This window comes from Pezoporus wallicus, unplaced genomic scaffold, assembly GCF_028554395.1.
Source record: "Pezoporus wallicus isolate ANWC-B61680 ecotype Strahan unplaced genomic scaffold, APGP_CSIRO_Pwel_v1 contig_4722, whole genome shotgun sequence".
Taxonomy (NCBI): Eukaryota; Metazoa; Chordata; class Aves; order Psittaciformes; family Psittacidae; genus Pezoporus; species Pezoporus wallicus.
The window spans coordinates 1,251,655-1,276,561 of record NW_026641840.1 but is presented as its reverse complement, the minus strand read 5'-3'; the positions used below and the strand labels follow the sequence as shown (position 1 = coordinate 1,276,561).

Here is a 24,907-nt window from a genome sequence, read left to right as displayed (position 1 = left end):
GGAGCTTTAAGGTCTCTTCCAACCCAAACCATTCCATGATTCTGTGATACTCTATGAGGATCTGTAGCAGAAGAGCTCATATTTATTTCTTGTTAAGCCACCAGTGACTGGAATTGCTAGCTGTGCAGGCTCTTGGGTGCAGCAGGGTGGCCTTCTCTGGCACTGAGCTTTGCTCCTATGTCCTTACTTTTTATTTCCTACCACTTTATTCTGTGCTCCATTTCTCCTTTGTATCTTGGTTAACAAGATCTAATTTTAAGTTTTAGCCTCAGGATTTTCTACTTATTAATTTCCTTTCTGTGGCTTGTGTACATCCATTTCTTCACTTGATATTTCTGCTTGCTTATCAGAATGTAACCTTGGCCAGGCTGGGGAGTAATGAAATGAATTATTTTTGTTAAATACAGCTGGTAAGCACAGGCAGATAGAACCCAATTCAAAGAATCCCAGGGGAAGACCCTGTAATCCTGCTTTCCCTTCATTTTTTTCCAGCCCCCTCATAAGTTTGTTGTTGGGATTTACTGCTAAAGCTACAGCAGTAACAGGATACCGAAAAAAGAAGGTTCCAAATAGAACATGAACTAACTTTGCTTTGTTGTTTCGAGCTCCTGCACCATCTTGTGACTAATTTAAATGAGTATAAATTGATTAATCCCCACATTTACATTGTAAAATAGAGAATGTAATGTATGCAAGTGCCTTTGGAAACTAAAATATGAACTATTGGTATATTATGCAAATTTAATGGCATTGTTTTCATATTTCATTATCCTTTGAGCTGCTTCAAGTATTGCTGCGTATGGCCAGTAGTGAACAGTTCATAGAGATTTGTCCTTGGAGGTGTGTTTTGTGTTTGCACTGACTCCATGGTGGTAGGAAGTGCCTCTAAGTGTGAATTTCAATGCGAGAGTTGCTATGTGTGATGGTAGTTGAATTTTTATGAGTCTGAAATTAGAGTTTATTCTTCTGAAAATAATAATTATATTTGAAGAACCTAAGCAGTTTAAATGGTGACCCTGCCTTGATCTGTGGCTCATAATAAATATGGTAAATGAAGACTTTTCTCTCGGCTTGTCTTTATAGAACTGGGCTTGTTCAGCCTGCAGAAGAGAAGGCTCTAGGCTGCTCTTAGAGCAGCTCCCAGTGGCTAAAGGGGCTGCAAGAAACCTGGAGAGGGGCTTTGGATGAGGGCCTGCAGGGCCAGGCCAAGGGGAATGGCTTTAACCTGCCAGAGGGGAGACTGAGATGAGCTCTTAGGCAGAAGCTCTTCCCTGTGAGGGTGCTGAGGCGCTGGCACAGGGTGCCCAGAGAAGCTGTGGCTGCCCCATCCCTGGCAGTGTTCAAGGCCAGGTTGGACACAGGGGCTTGGAGCAAGCTGCTCTAGTGGAAGGTGTCCCTGCCCATGGCAGGGGGTTGGAACTGAATGAACCTTAAGGTCCCTTCCAACTCAAACCATTACATGATATGTGTAATAAAGTCACTCATGACAGTGACTGTTCTGGCACATGTAGACACTTGTTTCTGATAGTTCAGTTGTACATACACCAGTGAACTTCCTTTGAGTTTCCAGGGGGTTCCTCTGCTCTTGAGAGAGGCAGGGAAAGAAACAGGTACTTTGGTCTATAAAATCCAGGAATAAGTTAATTGCTTTATCTTTATTGTGGTGGGATGAAGGGATGGTTTGTTATTTTTTCCATTGAGTGCAAAGGCTAATTTGGACTTTTCTGAGGGTTGAAGACCAGATACAACAGTTTGAAAATCATTACATTCTGTTTTACTCTTGTATGCCAGGAATACTGATGTACAGTCACAGCACTTCCTTGTTTCCTTTTCTGTGCTGCTACCTGCAAATCAGGCTCTTTGAAAAATAAGAATGAAGGAAGGAAGAGTATATTTAATGGTGTCATTGATGCACCACCTCATTTCAGCACACTAAATCCATTTGCTGTGGTTTTAATCCACATTGAAATCAGTTTGATTTCAGAACTGGAAGTCTTCTGTTTTCTTTCGTGTGCAGGGAATACTTATATGGCTTTCTTAAAAGCTTGTGTTTTAGGTGTCCAGGATAAGAGTTCCTTGCCACTGTTACTGGTACCCAAAGCTAACTGAAGTCCTTGATTCTCCCAGTGAATTTTGTGCTCATAAAAGTGACCTGATTGACAGCTCTGAGCTGGAGCTTTGAGTCCACACAGGTAGCATGGGTAGGTGCAGATGGACTCTCTTGCATTGATTTACCAGGGCATGTTAACCTACACCACAAGCAACCTATTTCAGGGGTGAAAGAAGTTTTGTTGCCATGGTCAGCTACTTGAGGTAACTTAGACAACATTTTCTTGTTGTTTAATGGAATAAGAAAAAAAAGTGTATACTTATTTTCCTGGTCTAGAGGAAATTATTGTATGGTACTATTTAGTTGGCTACTTTCTAAATGAAGATTAATGAATTTGATATTTTGTCTCTTCTCTGCTGTTCAACTTAAATGACCACTGATGCTGATGGGTTTTGTGTGATATATGGCCCAAACTGGAGTGGTTATTAACTAGAATGAGTAAACTGAGGGTATTTGTATGTTATGCATTTTAAATTGCAGTGTGGGTGGTCAGAGCGTGTTAACTGTGGAAAGACCCATAATGTGTTCATGAGCGCATGGCTTGACGCTGTGGAGGTACCAGGTTGCTGACACATGCTTCCTGATTCAATATTTATGACTGTTAATGTGCAGTTTGGAATTTCCTTGGGACATCTTCATTAACTTTAATGCCTCCAAAGCTGCAGTTGCCCTGCTGGCTTCTGAGGCAGATGATGGGTTTGGAGACGGCCCGAAGGTACGTTGTCCCAAGTGAGCTGGTTAATGTTCATACTTAATGTGCAAAGGGACAGGAGAGATGCTTGGTTGTATCATATCGATGGTTTGAATGCGCTGATGCTCTGTTGTCAATACCAGATGCTACAGAGGTGAATGCAAGGAATTCTGCATTAAATAATTAGGAAGTAGTTTTTCCAGCAAGAAGGAAATGTTCATCTTCAGTTCTGGGTCCCTCATTACAAGAGAGACATTGAAGTGGTGGAGCGGGGCCAGAGAAGGGCAGCGGAGCTGGTGCAGGGCCTGGAGCACAAGTGTGATGGGGAAGGGCTGAGGGACCTGGGGGGTTCAGTGTGGAGAAGAGAAGGCTCAGGGGGGACCTGATGGCTCCCTCCAAGTGCCTGAGAGGAGGATGGAGCCAGGAGGGGCTGGGCTCTGCTCCCAAGGAACAAGGGATGGGACAAGAGGAAACGGCCTCAAGCTGCCCCAGGGCAGGTTTAGATGGAGCTGAGGAACAATTCCTTCCCCAGAGGGTGCTCAGGCATTGGAACAGGCTGCCCAGGGCAGGGCTGCAGTCACCGTCCCTGCAAGTGTTCACACAGCGTGGAGACGAGGCCTCAGTGCCATGGGTTAGTGGTGGCCTTGGCAGTGCTGGGGAAGGGTTGGACTGGAGGAGCTTAAAGGGCTTTTCCAACCCTGTTAATTCTGTGTTTCTGGCATTACCTAGTACATAGCTTGAAACTGTGCTAAGTAATGTAGGCTGTTGGTGATCTTTTGTGTTCTGTCCCACACTGCTCTTGAGCTTGCTGTTCTTGACTTCAGGGAAGATTTTGTCACTAGATTGTCCCCTGTGTGTGTCAAATACTGGAAAAAAAAAGTGTTAAAAGCTGCACTCTCAGCTTGGTTGTGAGCTTCCGTAAGTGTGTGATGCAAAACTGAGTGGAAGCCCAAGGCTGCCTATATTATGTTCTGTACCTTCTCTCCTGTGTTGAGCCATTTCAGGGTTTCTTTCCAGTATTCCTGTGTGGTTTATAGAATCATTGAACAGTTAGGGTTGGAAAGGACCTTAAGATCATCCAGTTCCAACCCCCTGCCATGGGCAGGGACACCTCACACTAAACCATCTCACCCAAGGCTTCATTTAGCCTGATCGTGAACACTGCCAGGGACTTTCCTTCATGTTTCCCAAAGGGAGAGTTGTGTGGTAGTGGACATTCACCAGTTGCCTTCTGATAACTTCTAAGTTTATGCATCTGTCTCAGCCAAACCTAAGGGAGGGCTGAAAGATTCAAGGCCCTGACGTTTCTAGAGGTTTGGATAAAACAAAGGCAGGTAGAAAAGAGATAGTAAGATTAAAGCCTTTATGGACACAAGGTCTAAAGCTGCCTGGGCTCTTCCGCTGAAGGCTTATCACCCTGCACATAGAATTATAGAATGGTGTGGGTTGGAAAGGGCCTCAAGATCCTCCAGTTCCCAACCACTGCCATGGGCAGGAGTGCCTCACTGCAGACCATGTTGCCCAAGGCTCTGTCCAGCCTGGCCTTGAACACTGTCAGGGATGGAGCATTTATCACTTCTTTGGGCAGCCTGTTCTGGCAAAGCAACTGCAGCCTGTGCTGTGCATTGCCAAGCCAGGAGGCAGGAGAGATGAAGTTTGGACACTGGAGAGGTGCTCAGGGAAGACGTAGGGACAAGAGAGAACAGCTTGACTTAAAGTGAGTGGTCAGAGAAACATGCAATGGGGATCTGTGAGGAGCCAGCTGAGCTTAGTGCTTCTAATGCAAAAACCCAGACTGACACCTCTCCCTTTTTTCTGTGCTTTGTTTTAAAGACTACATTTTTCTTTCCCATTTGCTTTAAAAGAAAGAAGATGTTAACATAAGCTATGGGACAAAACAGTTTGGAGAACTTTTCTAAGTGATCATTGTGTTAAGTCATAAGTTTTGGTGGAAATGAAAAAGATCCCAGCAAAGCTTATCCTTGGCTTTGTGTGAAAAGCCTGATAAAACACTGTGCTTGAAGTGTGGAGGTGCATCATTTTATATCTATTTTCATATTCTTTCACTCTTTATGTATTTCATACTTAATGTTGGACCTTCTCTTTTCCTTTCTACTTTCTTCCTTCTCATGCCAGGCTGGCCATTAAACAAACGTTCTTTGTGCAGTGCTCAGGACTTACATGTGATTATGGTTGATTTAAAAACCAAGCAGTGTGTAAGATAAAATCACAGTCCGCTTTCCAGTACGTGTGGCTATTCATTTGTCAGCACTGAATTTGTATACCATTGTGCTGCTCAGCTTGTCTGGCCTTATTTTCTCCCTTTTTGAGTCTTCCAGTCTTGATTAAAATGATTTTAGACTATTCATGTGCAAAGTTTAGTCTCAGTTTAGCTATCCCATTTCTAGTGCTTTCTGTCCTCTATTTTGTCTCCGCCTGTTTTTAATCCACGATAGTAATTTACCACTCGTTTTAGAGCTACCCTTTCCTAACAGCCTGTACTCAGTGGCAATGAAAGAGGTAAACCAAATTGCAAATGTATCTTCTTCGTTTTTCTCTTGTTGATGCATTCAGGCACTTAGTTGAAGACGGTGCACTTGGTTTTGTGCATCTCACCACTGTGTTAGTCCTCTGGGTTGCATCCAAGCCATGTACTTGGTTGTCATCGTACAATCCCAGACTGGTTTGTGTTGGTAGGGACCTTAAAACTCATCCAGGTCCAACCCCTGCCACGGGCAGGGACACCTTCCACTAGAGCAGCTTGCTCCAAGCCCCTGTGTCCAACCTGGCCTTGAACACTGCCAGGGATGGGGCAGCCACAGCTTCCCTGGGCACCCTGTGCCAGGGCCTCAGCACCCTCACAGGGAAGAGCTTCTGCCTAAGAGCTCATCTCAATCTCCCCTCTAGCAGGTTAAAGCCATTCCCCTTGGCCTGGCCCTACAGGCCCTTGTCCAAAGCCCCTCTCCAGGTTGCTTACAGTCCCCATGACCTTCCTTATGATGTGTTTATTTGAAAGCAGAAGTAGCCAGTGCAGCCCCACAGCACTGCAGAGATCCTTGGGTCAAGGAGTGATCTTCTGAAACTTGAGAGGCTGATGGACCTAGAGCTGTTAGGCTTGGAAGTACCCTTCCAGCAGGAAGACAAACAAGAGGCATCCACTGAACCAAGGGTGCTTTTAACCTGTAAGGGGGAGCTTTTTCACCACCAGGTCAGTCAGTTGACACACATTGCCTGGAGGGCTTTTGCCGCATCTATCCGCGGAGGTGTTTTTTGTGACAGTAAAGTTTTCTCTCTTTAAGGAGGATGTTTGAGTGGCCTGGAGGCCTTATCTGTGGATGCCGGCGTGGCCTCTGAGAAGCTGCTCTTTGAAAGATGCCCTGTTCACTGGACATTTTCAATAGCAAAGCTGGATGAAAAGGAAAAGGAGAAATGGTTTAGTCTCCTTTTTCCCTTTTTGTAAATGAATTTGCTGACCATTTAGCAAAGTAATTTCTAAAAGATGCTCAACTGTATCTTAACTGAAGTGTCTCTTCATTAACAGCTTAATGCACCTGCCCTTTTGAGAAGAGTTAGTGAAGGTGCCTGCTAATAAATGCAGTTTCCATTAATGATTTTTGAGTATGTGATACTAATGGCAGGTTCCAGCTCTGCAGGTTAGAGGCTGCTTGATGAACTTGTCCATGTTGTATTCCTGATTCCTCAGAGTAACCTTTTTGAGGCTGCAGGTGTCTCCTTTACCTAACAAGTGTTGATAAAGCTTTGGGTGCCACCTTCTTGCTGTAATCTTAGTGTCATGCTGAATGTTTCTATACAGCAACTGTTTTAGAGTGGGAGGAAGAAGGGCTGGAGCAGCTCTGCTCTGGAGCCAGGCTGAGGGAGCTGGGCTGGTTCAGCCTGGAGAAGAGAAGGCTCCTGAAGGGGAGACCTTAGAGCAGCTCCAGTGCCTAAAGGGGCTGCAGGAAAGCTGGAGAGGGGCTTTGGACAAGGGCCTGTAGGGCCAGGCCAAGGGGAATGGCTTTAACCTGCCAGAGGGGAGAGTGAGATGAGCTCTTAGGCAGAAGCTCTTCCCTGTGAGGGTGCTGAGGCGCTGGCACAGGGTGCCCAGAGAAGCTGTGGCTGCCCCATCCCTGGCAGTGTTCAAGGCCAGGTTGGACACAGGGGCTTGGAGCAAGCTGCTCTAGTGGAAGGTGTCCCTGCCCGTGGCAGGAGTTGGAACTGGATGAGCTTTAAGGTCCCTTCCAACACAAACCAGTCTGGGATTTTATGAAATGCATCATTCACTTATACTGTAATATTAGATGTAAATGACTATCTTGTAAACTTCTCCAGAGGAGTAGGTGGACAAATAAGAAATGTCAGGTTATTGCATCCCAGAGGCCATCAAAATGGCCAAGTGTCCTTATCTGTTGATCCTCACTGCTTGGTTGAAGATCCAGACAGGAGCTTCATGGGTTTTACCACGTAGTGGTATTCTGTGTCTGCAGTGGTGTTACATGGAGCAGTTTTGTCACTCTTCAGCATTCTACAACCTGCTGCTAGGTCTGAGCATGGTAATGAGCCCTCTGCCCCTGCAGCTTGTGGTACTCCGCTGCCATTACCCTGAGGAGAATACTGCTCATCAGACACCTATCAGCATCCATCCCTTCACATGCTAAGAGGGCAGAGAAGAGCTATTTCTGGCTATAACACTGTGGCATTTTAAGCATAGTTCCTATTATATATCATCTATCTGGATTGTCTTGTGATTGGAATGCTGGAGCTGCATTCATTTTGGCTCTTGGTGGAACATTAAGAGAGCACTGGGATGCAAGTGTGACCTTCCTAAATGGAATTACTTGAAAAACTTCCTGATGTGTCAGCTCTGGGATACATTTACTATGAAGCTGACACTGATTTCAGTATCCTCAAGAACTTAAAATACTCAAGTGTGTGGTGGTGGGAATGGCTATGTAATTTTTGGCAACTGCTCCATACTTATGTATGAGTCATGCTTATTCTGGCAGTGTTGCAGCCACTGGGTTCTAATATTCCAGTAGTTTAATGGTCAGCTGCCTGGTTTAATCTATAGTCTGAGCAGAGATTGCCAACAGAGAGAAATCTTGCTGCTTTTATTTAAAACCAGTTCCTTTTTCTGATCCTCTTTCTAATAAATGAGCTTTTCTCATTTTAAATGCTGCTTCTTCCCTCGGAACAAACCCCTCCTACTTGTAGAACTGCAATTTTTCACTGAAACATCATAAAGCTCCCATTTGCCAGCTACGCAATGATATCTTACAATACTGCTGGTGAATGATCTATAGCTCTGCTTTTATTCCCTATTAGTATTTGCCTGATCGATGGCTAACCTGATTGATTAAGGTCAAGTGTCTTTATTGGCTGATGCCTGACTCTTCTCATTATGACTCAAAACGTTTTATGGTCTGTTAGGCTTCTTGTACTCATTTTTGCACAGCAGAAAGATGAACTTCGTGATGTTGATGCTGTGAGCAATACACTTATGCAAGTTTTGGTACTCCAAGGTCCAGTATTAAAAGACATGAAATATTATAGAATCCCAGACTGGTTCGGGTTGGAAGGGACCTTAAAGCTCATCCAGTTCCAACCCCCTGCCACAGGCAGGGACACCTTCCACTAGAGCAGCTTGCTTCAAGCCCCTGTGTCCAACCTGGCCTTGAACACTGCCAGGGATGGGGCAGCCACAGCTTCTCTGGGCACCCTGTGCCAGGGCCTCAGCACCCTCACAGTAAAGAACTTCTTCCCTACATCTAACCTGAACTTCCCGTTTGGGTTTAAATCCATTACTTCTTGTCCTATCACCACAATCCCTTATGGAGGTATTTGGGTTGAGCTGCAGTAAGAAACACTTGATCTCAGGCTTTCAGATTGTTCTGTGAATAAGCTAACTGTGATATTGAATCAGTTGTTTGCTTTTATGACAGCTTAATCATTTCTGAGTGTACAAATGTAGAACCTTAAAACTTCGGCTTGTGATGCTTACTGAGGTATGGGCAGATGAATACTTGCTGTAGTACAGAAACGGGATCCATGTGATAGCCTGTTGTTTTGCTCACCTTTTTTCTCTCTGATGATACCATTTGAACTGAGTAGCTGATCTTTGGAAACATAGCTCCGTGTCTTCTCAAGCAGAGTATCCTCACATAGCCTCAGAGCAGGGAATAATGGGGCAGTGTTAATAGTTAGTAGAGATATTTCCAATAAAATGGGGTTTTGCATTTTCATCTGGTGTTTGTGATCATAATCTGTTGAAGATTCATATTTACCTCTGAATTTTCACATATATTAATGTATTTTTAGCCTGGGATCTCACTTGCTGTTAGCAAGTGATCCCCCACCATTCCCCAAGGCAACTCTTTCTGTCATCTAAGCCTTGGCTGCATCTGCCAGATGGATATCGATTCCTTCTACTTGACTTAAGATGTTTATAACTGAATTACTTGGCCAAGACTCCCATATAGTTGATGAAGCTGCTTCATTCATTCATAAAATTCACTATTTCATAAGTCTACATTAGGATGCGAAGAATTGAACACTGGAATCTATTAACTCTAATGGGAACCTGGGCTAATGATGTTGGATAATATTTGCAGATAAAGCCAGCTTCTGGAGCAGAGGTCATTTCATGTCTCTAGTTTTTAAAACCTTGTTGCTGCCTAATGTAAGACAACTGGTTCCAAAAGGGGGCCCTAAAATCTGTCCGTTATGCTTTCTAATCACTAGAACTCTGGAAGACACTTTTTCTTTAGCTGTATTTGTCAAAGAAAAAGGAAATGAATGGTTTATCTGCTGCAATTAGATGGTAGCTTGGTGGTTGGAGCTTTCCACTGAACTCAAACCTGTCCATCTTAGGAGCATCTAAATTCCAGGTGTTCTACTTTCGGGGCAAATACTGTAACTATCAGCTTGGTACAAAAAGGAGGTGATGGCTTTTGCCCCTCAGCCCTAGTATCTCCACAGGTTTCCAACTGGCAACAGTTGTTGAATGCTGTCTCTATGCATGAATACTTTATACCAATGTCATCTCTGGGGGCACTGCTTGTTGTATTGCAATTGCTTCATGTTATAGTGCTTGAAAAAGTGGTTGTCTGGTTTCGAGTTATGTAAGGAAGTGGTTTTGTTACTGATTCTGAAGGCAGATGAGGGTTGTATTGCCCTGAATTCACTATCTATATCACACTCAAGTGATAGGCATTTTAGAGTGAGATTACATGTTTTAGCAGTAGGACCTTGAGGTCAGCCCATGTGAACCTCATGGAGTTAAACAAGGCCAAGTCCAAGGTTCTACACCTGGGTAGGGGAAAACCCCAGCACAAGCAAAAGCTGGGGAAGACTGGACTGAGAGCAGCCTTGAGGAGAAGGATGTGGGGATGCTGGGTGAGGAGAAGCTCCCCATGACCCCCCCTTCAGTGTGCAATTGAGTCCAGAACCCCAATGTGTGCTGGGCTGCACCCCCAGAGCATGAGTAGCAGCTCAGGGAGGGGATCCTGCCCCTCTGCTGTGCTCTGGGGAGAACCCCCTGCAGTCCTGATCCAGCTCTGGGGCAGCAGCACAAGAGGGACGTGGAGCTGTTGGAGCGAGTGCAGAGGAGACCACGGAGATGCTGCGAGGGCTGGAGCAGCTCTGCTCTGGAGCCAGGCTGAGAGAGCTGGGCTGGGTCAGCCTGGAGAAGAGAAGGCTCCTGAAGGGGAGACCTTAGAGCAGCTCCAGTGTCTTAAAGGGGCTGCAGGAAAGCTGGAGAGGGGCTTTGGACAAGGGCCTGTAGGGATATAGGACCTGGGGGAATGATGGAGGTTTATGCCTTTCCAGTGAAGTTGGCGTAACTTATGGCTATCAAGCTATTATATGTTCCCGATAGGAAAATGTTATTCTTTCCTACTAGATGACTATTTTCTTTCTCCTTTCTTTACTTCCTGCTCTGTGTGTGTCACTTAATATTTGATAGAGAGAAAACATCTCCAAAGTTTTTCTTTGTTGGCTTTTTCTTAGGTTGAAACAACTTTTCACGATGTTTTCTTCTCAGAATTTATGGAAACTTTTGTTGCCACAATTTCTATTACAGGGAGTAACTACAAACTACTACTGATCTCTTTGGCTCAGAAATATGCAATTGCTTATGGATGTGGAGATAGTGAATACTGCATGGTATCAGTGTGGTGGTTTGTATGACTGAGCCCTTGAATATCAAAGAGTTGGGAATGGACTTGGTTTGTGTTTCAAAACCTTGTTGAATGGACTTTAGTAGCTTTACAGGTGTCTTTCAATTGTGTAGGGTTAGTGGCTCTCATGCTTTCCTACTTCTCTGTTGAAAAGTTTGTTCATACACTTGAAGTTGCTTCTGAGTTCTTAACCAGCCTTTCAACTGGTTCATCTGACATCATCTAAGTGAAGAAAAGATTCTTTCCATGCCTGCTTGTTTAAACCAGATTGGGAGAATTTGAGGCAAAATCTGTTTTCTAACAGGGAGTATGGATATCTAGGATGCTATAAATACCTTGTTGGGTAAAATATATGTCTAAAAGTACTTGATTAATTGCACAGGAAGATGTTTCTCTTGGTTCCATATGAATAGAACCCAGAATCTTATGACTCTACTGTTTAGGTCTCAGTTGCATCCTCCCCAATTTTACTTTATAAAGGCATATTTCATGAGAAAAATGTATTTAACATATACTGTATGGTTTTTAGTCTTAGAAAGATTCTGCTGAGAGGAAAGTTGTTAAATAAGGGTAGTTTTTAAAGGCAGTCTAGTGTATCTTAAGTTTGAAAGGTGGTTAAACCACAAGAAAGCATTGCAGCTGCTTTAGAAAGAAGAAAATAAACCAGAGCGCTGTATTATGCAGTTTTTTCTGTAATTAGAAAGATGTTGTGTTAACATTTCTCTTCATTTTCTTTTAATTGTAGTTATCGATGAACAACTGAAGAAGAGAATAGCTGAAGAACTGGCATTAGAGCGAGCCAGGAGGGATTCTGAAGCTCAAAAGAGAAGGTTGGTTTGTTAATCAGTCTTGAACACAAATGTGTACTCAATGCTTTTATTACTGTTATTTATTTACTTACTGTAAGCAGTTGAATTCTGTGCCCTGAGACAAAGCAGTAGGTAAGACCTTTGGCTAATACAGCAGGTTTTGATCTTAAATACATGTTAAAACAACAACTTAACTGAAGTTTCCTTGCAAGAGCTGATACAAAATGTGGCTTTTGACCTCATGAGCCTGACTCTTTTTGCAGTCTCTCAAACTCAATCTTTGATTTTCTTTTGAGTCCAAATGCTCACTTTGTGGTATAGAGATGGAAATAGCTTGAGAGCAATGCAGAGGTGGGTTACCTGTAACCCATCCGTGTGATCAAAAGGTATCTCCTAACAGCAATAGAAATGGTAGTTCTTTCTGTGAATTCTAAGTATTTCTGTGAGCTGCAGTATGTTTTGAACTGCTTTGTAGTGCTTTGAAGATAGAAGGTATTGAATTAAAACAGTTTACTAGTAGAAAACTCTTTCAATATCTTCCTGTATATTGAAACAGGACTTTCTTAAGCGTGTTTTCTCTGAGGTTATGTGAAACACTGGTTAGGGTCATGCAGAATGCAGTGGCAGATTTTGGATGCAGCAGTTCTGAAGCATATTCTGCAATGTCTGCTAAGGTACTGTGGCTTTATTAGCAACGGAAGAAATCCTGTTGGAATTTGGAATTGAGTTGGCCGCGCAATGAACTGACTTGTGAGTTCATTTGTACTTTATTGCACTGGTTTTCCTATATAGATGATTACACACTGAATATAGATATTAACCTCCATATTGTCCTCTGTTCTGAGAATGGGAAGAAGGGTTCATTATGATGGATTAAAGAAATGAGAATGTAATTAGTACTATTTAAATTGTCTGCATATATCTCAATTGTTTCCTACACATCATTATATTCCTGTTTAATTGAGTTAGGTTGATGGAGTCTATAATTAGATAGGACTATATAAATGTCCCAGAAAAAAAAACGGGCTTCTTTTTGAGTCAGCAATAAAGGAAATCAATATGTTACAGTGAAATCTGTCCTCTTTTGAACTGGGCTTTAACAGGAAAACTTGGGTTAGATTTAAGTTTCGTGTTGATTGCTCAAGAGTTGAGCAAAATGTGATTACAACATGGAAATGTTTTGTTTTGTAACTCCAGTATTTTGCCATTTGACTCCTATCAGTAACTTCCATCAAGTATTCAATAATGCAGGTTTCATGGGCAGTGCATTGGGTTGTGAAAGGTAGGGAGCAGACTGGCTTGTCATGTTCCCGATGTTATATTTTATAGGCAGTAGTGCTTGGCAGTGTTCCCTTTATTTGACGAAAGATTAGTGGGGAAGATGTTACATATTCAAATGCTTCTGTAAAACCTTTGTGTGTCTTAAAATTAGGTTGAAGAATCTGTGCTTTTGAAATGTAAACTGTCAAGTAAATAATAGTTTAGAAAATGAATAAAATGACAGGCTGAGAAAGTTGGGGCTGTTGAGCCTAGAGAAGAGAAGCTGTGTGGAAACCTTGGAGCAGCTTCCAGTGTCTGAAGGGGGCTACAAGGATGCTGGAGAGGGACTCTTCATCAGGGACTGGAGTGATAGGACAAGGGGTGATGGGTTCAAACTGAAACAGGGGAAGTTCAGGTTGGAGATAAGGAACCTCTTCCCTGTGAAGGTGCTGAGGCGCTGGCACAGGGTGCCCAGAGCAGCTGTGGCTGTCCCATCCCTGGCAGTGTTCAAGGCCAGGTTGGACACAAGGCTTGGAGCAAGCTGCTCTAATGGAAGGTGACCCAGCCTGTGGCAGGGGTTGGAACTGGATGAGCTTTAAGGTCCTTTCCAACCCAAACCATTCTGCAGTTCTTTTGATAACTCTTAAGCTCTCCTGTGTTTTGACTCTGTGGTCTCCTGCGATGACTTTTGCAACTTTTGTTTTGAAAGCCACAGGAAAAATGCTTTTCTTTAGTAATACAGATGATAGATTTTCAAACACTCCCTAGTAATGAATTGCTGGAGTCTGTTCTACTTGGCTAGCTGGGCTCCATATGGTGTGTGGCATTTTAGCTGTCATTAGCTGGATAACTTATTGCAACCTCTCTAGTTCTAAACATCCTCATCTGTTTAAAGAAAATCTCTCTAAACTCTAAATTGGCTTTTAAAGCCACGTACATGCTGGTGCACAAAGGTGGCTCGCTGTGGTAGGTGCTGAGATTGCAGCCATTACCTTCTGTATGTGTTTTTGTGTTGGTGTTGTGCTTGGGGGAGGGTCCCTCCATAGCTGCAATTCACTTTAAGGTTTAATTGATACTCAGATGTGTGTGAGTGCTTCCCCCCGACCTTGTTTTGTCATGTCTCAGCAGTACATTGCATTGATGACAAGCTCTTAGGAAACTTCTTGGGTTAGACAGCGTTTGCAGAAGAGAGCAGCAAATCCACCAGTGTAAATGTAAATTGAGAGAAGAATGAAACACGAGATTGAAGAAGAACCCTTTGGGAAACTATGCACCAAAAATGTTATATTAAAATCAATAGCAGGGCTTGACCTTCTTCTGTGCTACTGTATGTTTTCAAGCTCGCTATTGATTTCTGTTTAATAACATGTTTATTCTACTTTACGGGCAAAAGAGAAGAAAAAGCAAATGATTGATTTAGAATATTCATTCTATTGAGGTAAATTTATGAGGAGCATATTAATGCATCTTTATTTTGTATGGGTAGTGTGCTAAATTCCATGAGAACTTTTTGGAAGTAGATCTATTTTCTTCCGAAACTACTGTTTTCCTAGTGAATTATCTCTGTTGAACCAGGAGACTGGCTTTTTCTTGCAGTGTTCTTCTCATGGGGCACAGAAAGCTTACTGTGTTTGCAAACACTTGTAATGGAGTCTCCTGCCACAGGGACTTCTTGATAGTGTTTAAATTAAGTGAGAAAACAGCCTGGAAAATTACATCTTCTCTACTGCTGACAGTGGGATAGAGAGCTGGAAATCAAGATGCTGGGGAGGGACTCTTCATTAGGGACTATAGTGATAGGACAAGGGGTAATGGGTTAAAACTGAAACAGGGGAAGTTTAGATTGGATAGAAGGAGGAAGTTGTTTACTGTAAGGGTGGTGAGGCACTGGAATGGGTCGCCAAAGGAAGCTGTGAATGCTCCATCCCTGTCAGGCCCTGAAGGCCAGGCTGGGCAGAGCCTTGGGTGACATGGTTTAGTGTGAGGTGTCCCTGCCCATGGCAGGGGGGTTGGAACTCGATGATGTTAAAGACCTTTCCAACCCTAACCATTCTATGAGTCTAATACTTGAAAGCAGTAAAGTGATTGTAATGGTTTGGACTTATGATAAATCAAGAGTAAGAGTTTAAAATCTTCTGACACAAGTGACCATACTGTCACAAAAAATCCAAACTCCAGGCATTTAAAGGTATTAACCAATTGATAATCTCATTCAGGAGTGGAAGAGTTGGTACAACAGCCCTGCATCAAAGCTTTACTCTGCTGGTCATTCAGTGTAAGGATGAGTTTGCTTCTTCTAGCCCCCAACACAAGAGGGACGTGGAGCTGTTGAAGTGAGTGCAGAGGAGGCCACGGAGATGCTGCGAGGGCTGGAGCAGCTCTGCTCTGGAGCCAGGCTGAGAGAGCTGGGCTGGGTCAGCCTGGAGAAGAGAAGGCTCCTGAAGGGGAGACCTGAGAGCAGCTCCAGTGCCTAAAGGGGCTGCAGGAAAGCTGGAGAGGGGCTTTGGACAAGGGCCTGTAGGGCCAGGCCAAGGGGAATGGCTTTAACCTGCCAGAGGGGAGACTGAGATGAGCTCTTAGGCAGAAGCTCTTCCCTGTGAGGGTGCTGAGGCGCTGGCACAGGGTGCCCAGAGAAGCTGTGGCTGCCCCATCCCTGGCAGTGTTCAAAGCCACACTGGACACACTCTGCAGTGAGAAGGGCTACCGAAGTAAAGCTCTGTTGTCGGTACTGCTACATTGATATAGTCTGTGGATAATTATGCTGTCATTGCTCATACACCTTTATACAGTATGACTTGTGTTCACAGATGCTGAGAAGCTTAACCTTTATGTAATATGACACTCAAGTGCATCTAAATAAACCCAAGCTATTGATTTGAGAGAGGAAAACTTGGATATTTTATAGTGATAAACAGGACTTTGGAAGATAGTAATAAATTAAGTTAGAAATAAGGCATAAATCTGCCCCATCCCTGGCAGTGTTCAAGGCCAGGTTGGACACAGGGACTTGGAGCAAGCTGCTCTAGTGGAAGGTGTCCCTGCCTGTGGCAGGGGTTTTAACTGGGTGAGCTTTAAGGTCCTTTCTAACCCCAACCATTCTGGGATTCTATGAAATTGCATCTAAACTGGGCAGATAGGCCTGTATGACATCTTACAAGGGCCTGTTGTCTGTGAATGTGATGTGTGTGTGCATGACTCTTTCCTTCCATATCTGAAGATGTAAAGTTAGTGAAGAGATGAATTAGAATGGTCACTAAGATAGCAGAGAAGCTTTTTCCGAGTGTGAAATCAGAGACTGCTGAGCAGTGGTGAGTGCTGTTCATTTACCAAGACAACACAGAGCAGTTTGGTGCGTGTAACTAACGTTATAAAAACATCATGATGTTTTTATATACCTATTTTGAGTGTCCAAAAGGCCACTTCAGTCTCGGGGTTAACAACACGTGGTATGACACATGGAGACGGCAGCAAGTTGTGGCGTTGCTTCCACAGATTGAACTGCTCCTAATCCCCTTGCCTTGTCATGCCAGCTCAAAGGTTGGGTTCTTTTTCCCCTCTCACAGCAGAGGTTTCTCTTGTCTGATCTCACACACACAAAAAGATTTCAAGTGAATATATTCTTGAATAGATATAATATTGGTGAAGTCTGAAGGGTTATGGAGTAATAATGCTGCTCCCTCACAGGATAAGAGGGAGTGAGAAGGATCAGGCTGGGTGAAAACTGTCCCTTTGTGGGCAAGGGAAGAAGCCATGATTTAAGGGTGAAGATGCTTTGGATTTGATTGGAGATTTACCTATAAACAAGTACTGTGATCAGGAGAACTGTTGTAGGTGATGCCTCTTTGGACAGCCTTCTGTTGGGAGGATAATTCCCTCATGGAAGTGTAAGCCCCCTTCTGAATGAGGTTGCATTGTACCTTTCTAAAACCATGGAAGTTGAGTGCATGGTTGAGGGCTGATGGTTTCACACTGACAGAGGACAGGTTCAGGCTGGATGTGGTGAATAAATTCTTTACAATGAGGGTGATAAAACACTGGCATGGGTTTCCCAGAGAGATCATCATCCCTGGAGACATTCAAGGCCAGGCTGAATGCTATTTGGCAATGGTAGAGTTACTCTCCAGGATTCCTGCTGCTCTGATTCTCCATTAATACCATTATGTCTTGTTCTCAGTATATACAGAGCTGAATCTTGGAGACGGGAAGTGGAAATTGGAGGAGGCAGTGCTATAATTCACTCCTACCTTTATAAACTCCAATTTCAAGGGATTATTTTTCACTTTGAATTTGAAAGTTGGCTTATCAACTGACAACTTGTATTCCAACCTTCATCTTTATTTTGAGAAGAGATGGGAAAATGACTTTAAACCAGGGAATTTATTTGGAAAGGACATTAACAAAAATAATACTGCTTCATAGTTTTAGGTTCAGGTAGGGAAGAGAGAAACTATTTCCCCCTCTTGGCAGTTTTAAACAAACCTTTACTTTCAAACAGCTGAGCTCCTTCATTTTGTAAAGTAGCAAATCATCGAATCCCAGACTGGTTTGGATTGGAAAGGACCTTAAAGCTCATCCAGTTCCAACCCCCTGCCACGGGCAGGGACACCTTCCACTAGAGCAGCTTGCTCCGAGCCCCTGTGTCCAACCTGGCCTTGAGCAATGCCAGGGATGGGGCAGCCACAGCTTCTCTGGGCACCCTGTGCCAGCGCCTCAGCACCCTCACAGGCAAGTGCTTCTTCCTTATCTCCAACCTGAACTTCCCCTGTTTCACTTTGAACCCATCACCCCTTGTCCTATCACTACAGTCTCTGATAAGGAGTCTCTCTCTAGCATCCTTGTAGCCCCCATCAGATGATATGAGTAGATGTAGCAGAGATCCACTTAATAATACTAATAAATTTTATAACTGTCACTTCATTTTAAGGGATAGTTAATATTGTCATAATTTCATGACTGCCTTTGCAGATCCCAGGAGGAGTGATATTCAGTGATTATGCCTCTGGCATAAAGGTAGAGATTTGTTCCTCTATTCTGTCTTTGTATAATGCTGCTCTATATGCACATATTTTAGAAACAGTGGCTTTATGAAGTGTAATTATTAAATCTCATTAAACACCCTTCCCTCCCCCTTACTCACCTTCTCTCCTCTCAGCACCCAGCACTTGCCCCCTAAAAACCCCACCAGAACTGAAGTATCTTAATAAAGTCAACTCAACCCTCTTCTACAGGGGATGAGCAGGCATCAGACTGTTAAGTCAGTATCCATATTGCAGTGCACAGTAAGAAGCTGTCTGTGCAATTATCGTTGATGAATGGAAGAGCTGTTGGAATTAGGGTTTTTGAAATTAGTGTCTCTTTGATCTTTTGATCAAGGACCTGCACACTTGGCCATCAGCAGAGATAGTTTCAGTTGATGGATGTGCTGAGGCTGGAAGGCAGCTGGACAAGGGAAATGAATGAACATGTTCAAATGAATGTCATTACCTGGCCTCAAGGTTGTTTTGAGAAGTGTTTGAAGTATGGGGTAATTGAGGGAATGGGAAGAAATGGTTGAGTGGGGCAAGGTGGAACCCAATATGAGCTATCGTGGTTAAGAGTAAGGTCAGTGTTTTCTTGTGTTGGATAATAGACTTCAGCCTAAAGAGTAAAGCAAAGCACTTAATACCTTACCTTCCTTGTTACTGCTACTAGATTTGTCCAGAACAAATGTAAAAATCATAGAATACCCCTTTGAAAGGGACCTTAAGGATCGTCTGGTCCAGTCTATCTAGACAAAGCATGGGCTGGACTAGATGCCTCAGGGTGCCCATGCAGCTTAATCTTCAATGTCCAATGTTGGGGAACCCACCGCTTCCCTGGGGAGATTATTCCAGTGGCTGGTTTTTCTCGTGGTAAAAAACGTTCCTTTTGTGTCCATTCAGAATTTCCCCAGCAGTAAGTTGTGTCCATCACCCCTTGTCTTTTCCATGTGACTCCTATCAAAAGAGAGCCTCCATCTTCTTTGTAGACTCCCTTTAAATACTGGAACATGGGGATAAGGTCTCCTCTGAGCCTTCTTTGCTCAAGGTTGGACACATACAGCTCTTTTAGGCTTTCCTCACATGGCTTCCCAGTCTTTGGATCATCTCTGTGGGCCTTCTCTGGCCCCTCTCCAGCCTGTCCACAGCTCTTTGTGGAGCAGGGACCAAAACTGAACCAGGCTTGGCCTGACAAGCACTGAGTAGAGCGGGACAATGACATCTTTATCTCTGGTGATGCTCCCCAGCATCCTGTTGGCTCTTTGCCACAGCTGCTCGCTGTTCACTCCTATTGAACTTGTGTCCACAAGGATCCCCAGGTCCCTTCCCACAGAGCTGCTCCCAGAGCAGATCCCGGAGTGGGCTGCACTCCTGGATTGTGAATTGTCATACGGTTTGTGACTGACAAAAGACAAGTGTATGATGGGATGTGTTGGAGGGAGGACATAACAGTATGGGAAAAGCTTACTTGCTGCTTAGGGATAAATTTTAGGATCACTTATCATTTTTATGTTTTCAGTAGAATTCATAATGAATGGAAGTGCTACTTTATATGTATGGCTAGCCTTAAGGAGTAGTTCACCATGAGGAAAATGAGGATATGGGATAAAATAGTGGAGTTCTTGTTAAATTTAAAAGTGCAAGCATAGAAAAGTAACAGTAATATAGTTTAAGATCATTCGAAAATCTCACTCAGATTACTGTGTGCAGTTTGAGGTAGATAGGCAAAAAATCCCCACGTGAAAGGGGTAATGTTTGTATTTGTTTTCATAATATTAATCTGCATGTTCCAGAGATGCTGCTGGCCCTCATCAGAGGGTAAAGACCTTTCCAGCCCATGTTGTGAGTGTGCAATGGCCCTCTCTTTCACTCTTCCTCCTCATTTAACTTCTCTTTGAGCTGTTAGAGGTTGCTTGGCTACTAGGTTACAGCTGTGCTAAATCAGCAGGGGGGGTTTAGCAGTGCTGGTAAGTACACTTTGTGTCTGCAGTAAGGTGGGAAGCTGGTTTCTAGCTCTCGAGTCCATCAGGTTGGATTTGAAAGGTTTGCTTTTGCAATGGGCTGGTGTGTTGAAGAAGTTACATTACTTCAGAGTGTTGCGTGGGACAGGGATTGGAACTGTTACTGGTACCTTTGATCTCCTCTCTTCCTCCAGGCACCATAATCATGAGAGCTATCAAGCATTTCTAGTGAGTTTGTCAATTAACTTAGACAGGGGTTGCTACTAATGTTAGGCATAGAATCACAGAATAGTTAGGGTTGGAAAGGACCTTAAGATCATCCAGTTCCAGCCCCCCTGCCATGGGCAGGGATGCCTCACACTAAACCATGGTACCCAAGGCTCTGTCCAACCTGGCCTTGAACACTGCCAGGGATGGAGCATTCACAACTTCCCTGGGCAACCCATTCCAGTGCCCCACCACCCTAACAGTAAAGAATTTCTTCCTTATATCCAATCTAAACTTCCCCTGTTTCAGTTTGAACCCGTTACCCCTTGTCCTGTCACTACAGTCCCTAATGAAGAGTCCCTCCCCAGCATCCCTATAGGCCCCCTTCAGATACTGGAAGGCTGCTATGAGGTCTCCACGCAGCCTTCTCTTTTCTTGGCTGAACAGCCCCAACTTTCTCAGCCTGTCTTCATATGGGAGGTGCTCCAGCCCCTGATCATCCTTGTGGCCCTCCTCAGGAATAGCCCCCTTCACCTGCTTTGTGCAAATCTGATGTGACTAAAACCTGTTTTCCCCATCCCTGGCAGGGTTCAAGGCCAGGTTGGATGGGGCTTGGAGCAAGCTGCTCTAGTGGAAGGTGTCCCTGCCTGTGGCAGGGGGTTGGAAGTGAATAAGCTTTAAGGTCCCTTCCAGTCCAAATGAGTCTGGGATTCTATGTATAGAGAATATTAATGTGTAAAGATTTCTAGAAAGTAACTTCTAAATAGAAGAACTTCTTAGTGTTGTTATTCTGTGACTTTTGAGAAGAAAAAGGCATTGTCTTTCAGATAGGTTGTTTCTGAATCTTACTCCTTAGCTACGTTTTGTAAAGGCAGATGGACTTCACATGATTTATCTGACTTTGAGGTCAGGTCAAAAATCAGCTACTAGTAACTGAGTAGGAGAAATATCTATTTCACACTTCTCAGACCTCAGTTCAGGTTAGGGTTGTTTTCCTCGTGTGTCTCTCATCTTTTCCAATCCCTTGTCAGCTACAGTGATATTCAGCCGCAGCTTTCTATGGCGTGTTCAGCATGCACTCATTAAATATTGAAACTCAGTACTCAGAAACATTATTCATTCATTAATATTGCATCATGGCCTAAACTGTATTGTTCAAAACAGATTTGGATGTTGTGCAAGTCTGTCAGAATGCATTAACAAACTTGCTAGTGTCAAAGGAAGCAAAAATGAGGAACACTTTCTGTTGTAAACATGTACTCAGTTTTAGTCAGTGGAAGCTTTTGGAGTTGAGGGGATATTGTATAGGACTGCTCAGAGATCATGAAAGAGGAAGGACGAAGGGTAAAATTAGCAAAATGGTGTTAATGACCGAATTTCTTATTGTAAGAATGTATAGGAGGACATGGAGCTGTTGGAGCAAGTCCAGAGGAGGCCATGAGGATAATCAGGGGCTGGAGCACCTCCCCTATGGGCTGTTGAGCCTGGAGAAGCTGTGTGGAGACCTCAGAGCAGCTTCCAGTGTCTGAAGTGGGCTACAAGGATGCTGGAGAGGGACTCTTTATCAGGGACTGGAGTGATAGGACAAGGGGTGATGGGTTCAAACTGAAACAGGGGAAGTTCAGGTTGGAGATAAGGCAGAAGCTCTTCCCTGTGAGGGTGCTGAGGCGCTGGCACAGGGTGCCCAGAGAAGCTGTGGCTGCCCCATCCCTGGCAGTGTTCAAGGCCAGGTTGGACACAGGGGCTTGGAGCAAGCTGCTCTAGTGGAAGGTGTCCCTGCCTGTGGCAGGGGGTTGGAACTGGATGAGCTTAAGGTCCTTTCCAACCCAAATCTTCCTATGATCCTATGATTTTTTGATAAGAAATGCTTTATTTCCTCATACTTAGAGTTCAAGTTTAACAATCATTTCCAACTTGAAAGACTAATACCTCTTTAGTTTCCTCTACATTTTATAGAGAAGAGGATCATTTTCCTGATAGTGGCCTCTGAAACAGGAAATATTTTGATTTTGCTTGGCTGGAGGTAATGAAAAATGACACAGTTAATGGTTTGGACTTGAATGAGTTTATCTTGGATCACCGCAGATCCATCAGATTGTGCAGCCTGGAGATTGTAATAAAGACACCACAACTGGCAAGTAATCATTCCCCTGACAGGCAACAGAAAGCAAATGTTTAATCTTTGATAGCATAATAAATTTTCAAGCTCTGGAAATAAGGGCTGCAAATGATAAATCCCTGCATTTGCTTTTACTAGGGAGCTGCTTCCCAATTTCAGATTTCCTATGGAGTCTTAATTTCGAAGAAAGCATGTAATAGCCATCAAGCCCCCAACCTAATGTGTATTTTCTTTTCAACATCTCTTCACATGTTGCTGCTGTTGTGAATTAAAAGGTGCTTTTCCCTTCATGGGAATCTTTCACATCTGCAGGTGTTTCTCAAGAAGGACATAAATGGATGTTTTGAAGTAAACAACAGAGTGAATTCTTCTAGATTGAGAATTGAATTATTCATCTTGCTGGTATGGCCAGCGTGGGTCATGCTGTGCACCATTACAGGGCTGTGTCAGAAGTGGATGTGATAAAATTAATGGTTTTATATTTGTTCTCTTGAACTCATTTGCAAATGGACCTGAAAAGGATGGCTTTTTTTTTTTTAATTCCAGACTGTAGCAAAGTTTTATTATGCCTCTTTTAATGTATTTTTGCATTTCTTAGGAGATACAGAAAGCAGACTGTCCCATCAGAGATGCTCTTTTGTTGGCTTCCTAAATGTCTAATTCTGCTGGGCTGTAGTTGGAGAGTGAAACTGGCTGCATCTTCCCACTTCACATATATTTAAGGTTAGATCTAAGGCAGAATCTCTTCCCTGTGAGGGTGCTGAGGCGCTGGCACAGGGTGCCCAGAGAAGCTGTGGCTGCCCCATCCCTGGCAGTGTTCAAGGCCAGGTTGGACACAGGGGCTTGGAGCAAGCTGCTCTAGTGGAAGGTGTCCCTGCCCATGGCAGGGGTTGGAACTGGATGAGCTTTAAGGTCCCTTCCAACACAAACCAGTCTGGGGTTCTCTGAAAAGGCAAAGGTGGTTTTAGAATACTTCCACCATACCAGCAAGGCATTTAACCCTGATATCACATGAGGTCCCTTCCAGCCTAGATGACAGCATTATTCTGTGAGAGCTGTGGACTGTACTTCCCAGTTGATAAAATAAGAGACAATCATCAAGCATTTAAAGGATGGGTGAAAAGTTAAGATGTAGAATTTGAGTGGCAGAAGCTTTAGGGCTTATAAGTGACTTAATCACAGACCGCTTGGTTACTGGATTGCATAAAGTCTAAGTACATAGATTTTTCTTTATAGCATTACCTCGGCATTGAAGTCCTAAAAGGCAGTGCTTTAGAAAGGCAGGAGTTGTTGGTTTTTGTGTCTGATTGTGTGCAATATAACAGTTGAGAGCATGAAATACTGTAAAGTGTAAATCCAAACTTCAGTACTTTGTGGTTTTTGTTAATGCCTTATGTGTGTTTTTCAGCTAGCACTATGGAAAAGCGATAGCATTGCATACTGTATTTCATTAAATCACCTCCTGGAAATAGCAGGACACATCTTGGAACAGTATTTCCTAATGATTTAGAAGGATTTTACTCAAACTATCAAGTGTAAAGAAAAATGTGTAGCCAGCAGCCTGCTCTGCTGCAGCAGCACTTTTAAACCCACTTTCTTTCTGTATAAATGATCAGTGTAATGCATAATGTCTCTTGTCTCTTAACTAGAGTTTTGTGCTTGAATGTGAAAACCATTCCATTGAGCCTTTATATTTGTTGTAATTAAAACTGTCATTTTAAATGATCCATTTACATGGAATACTTGGAGTAGTGGACCATACCGATGAGTTGTGCTGTTTAATTCCTTATAAATTGTAGATATGTATCTATTTGTTTTACTTTGGGCTAGATAATAATATAATTTATTACTTTAGATTTAGCTGATGTTTGCCTTTATTCAGCAGCAGTAGATGCTGGATGCCAGTAAAATGAATTTGTAATGTCAAGGAAGAAGACTACTGTAAGATGATGCAAGGAAATGTTTAGGATCAGCACTATGTACCTTCTATTTGTTTCGTTAAGCCCCTCCCAGCCACCCAATCATGTAACTCAAATACCTGAAAGTTCCTTCAAAATCCCACTTTTGTCAAAACTCTGATGAATTTCAGTCAGGTGAGAGGGGTATTGAGGAATTCCATTGTGAGTAAAAGTTGCCCTGAAGGAAAAAGGTGCTTCAGGAAGTTATTTAGTTGTATTTTGTTCTGTAGGTATGGTAAGATGCGTTCCTGATCACATGAATGGGGATTCGAGTAGATATGAAAGACTTCTGATTCTTGCTTTAAGATGCTGCTATGAGTAAGGCAGGCTTGGCTGTTTTTGAAGAACATAAACCGAGTACCTCTTTGGCCTAAATTGCATGAAGCTTGATTATGAAATAGTATAAATTTCTTCTTTTTCTTTCTTCCATGCAAGGAAGGAAGAAAAATCAGTAAAATGCTTGCTGTACAACTTGTGACTGGGTGTTTTGATCCTAGGCGTTTATTAAACTAGATTGAGATGAGCTCTTAGGCAGAAGCTCTTCCCTGTGAGGGTGCTGAGGCGCTGGCACAGGGTGCCCAGAGAAGCTGTGGCTGCCCC

General features: G+C 43.4%; 1 protein-coding gene across 2 annotated transcripts in view; it reads left to right on the top strand.

The window, feature by feature from the left end:
* CHCHD3 (coiled-coil-helix-coiled-coil-helix domain containing 3) overlaps positions 1 to 24,907 on the top strand; it is a 163,158-nt gene that overhangs the window by 18,393 nt on the left and 119,858 nt on the right. For both annotated transcript variants that reach the window (XM_057425612.1, XM_057425611.1), the window contains exon 3: positions 11,721 to 11,805. In XM_057425612.1, coding sequence (XP_057281595.1) covers positions 11,721 to 11,805 — 85 coding nt within the window. The remainder of the gene's footprint in view (positions 1 to 11,720; positions 11,806 to 24,907) is intronic.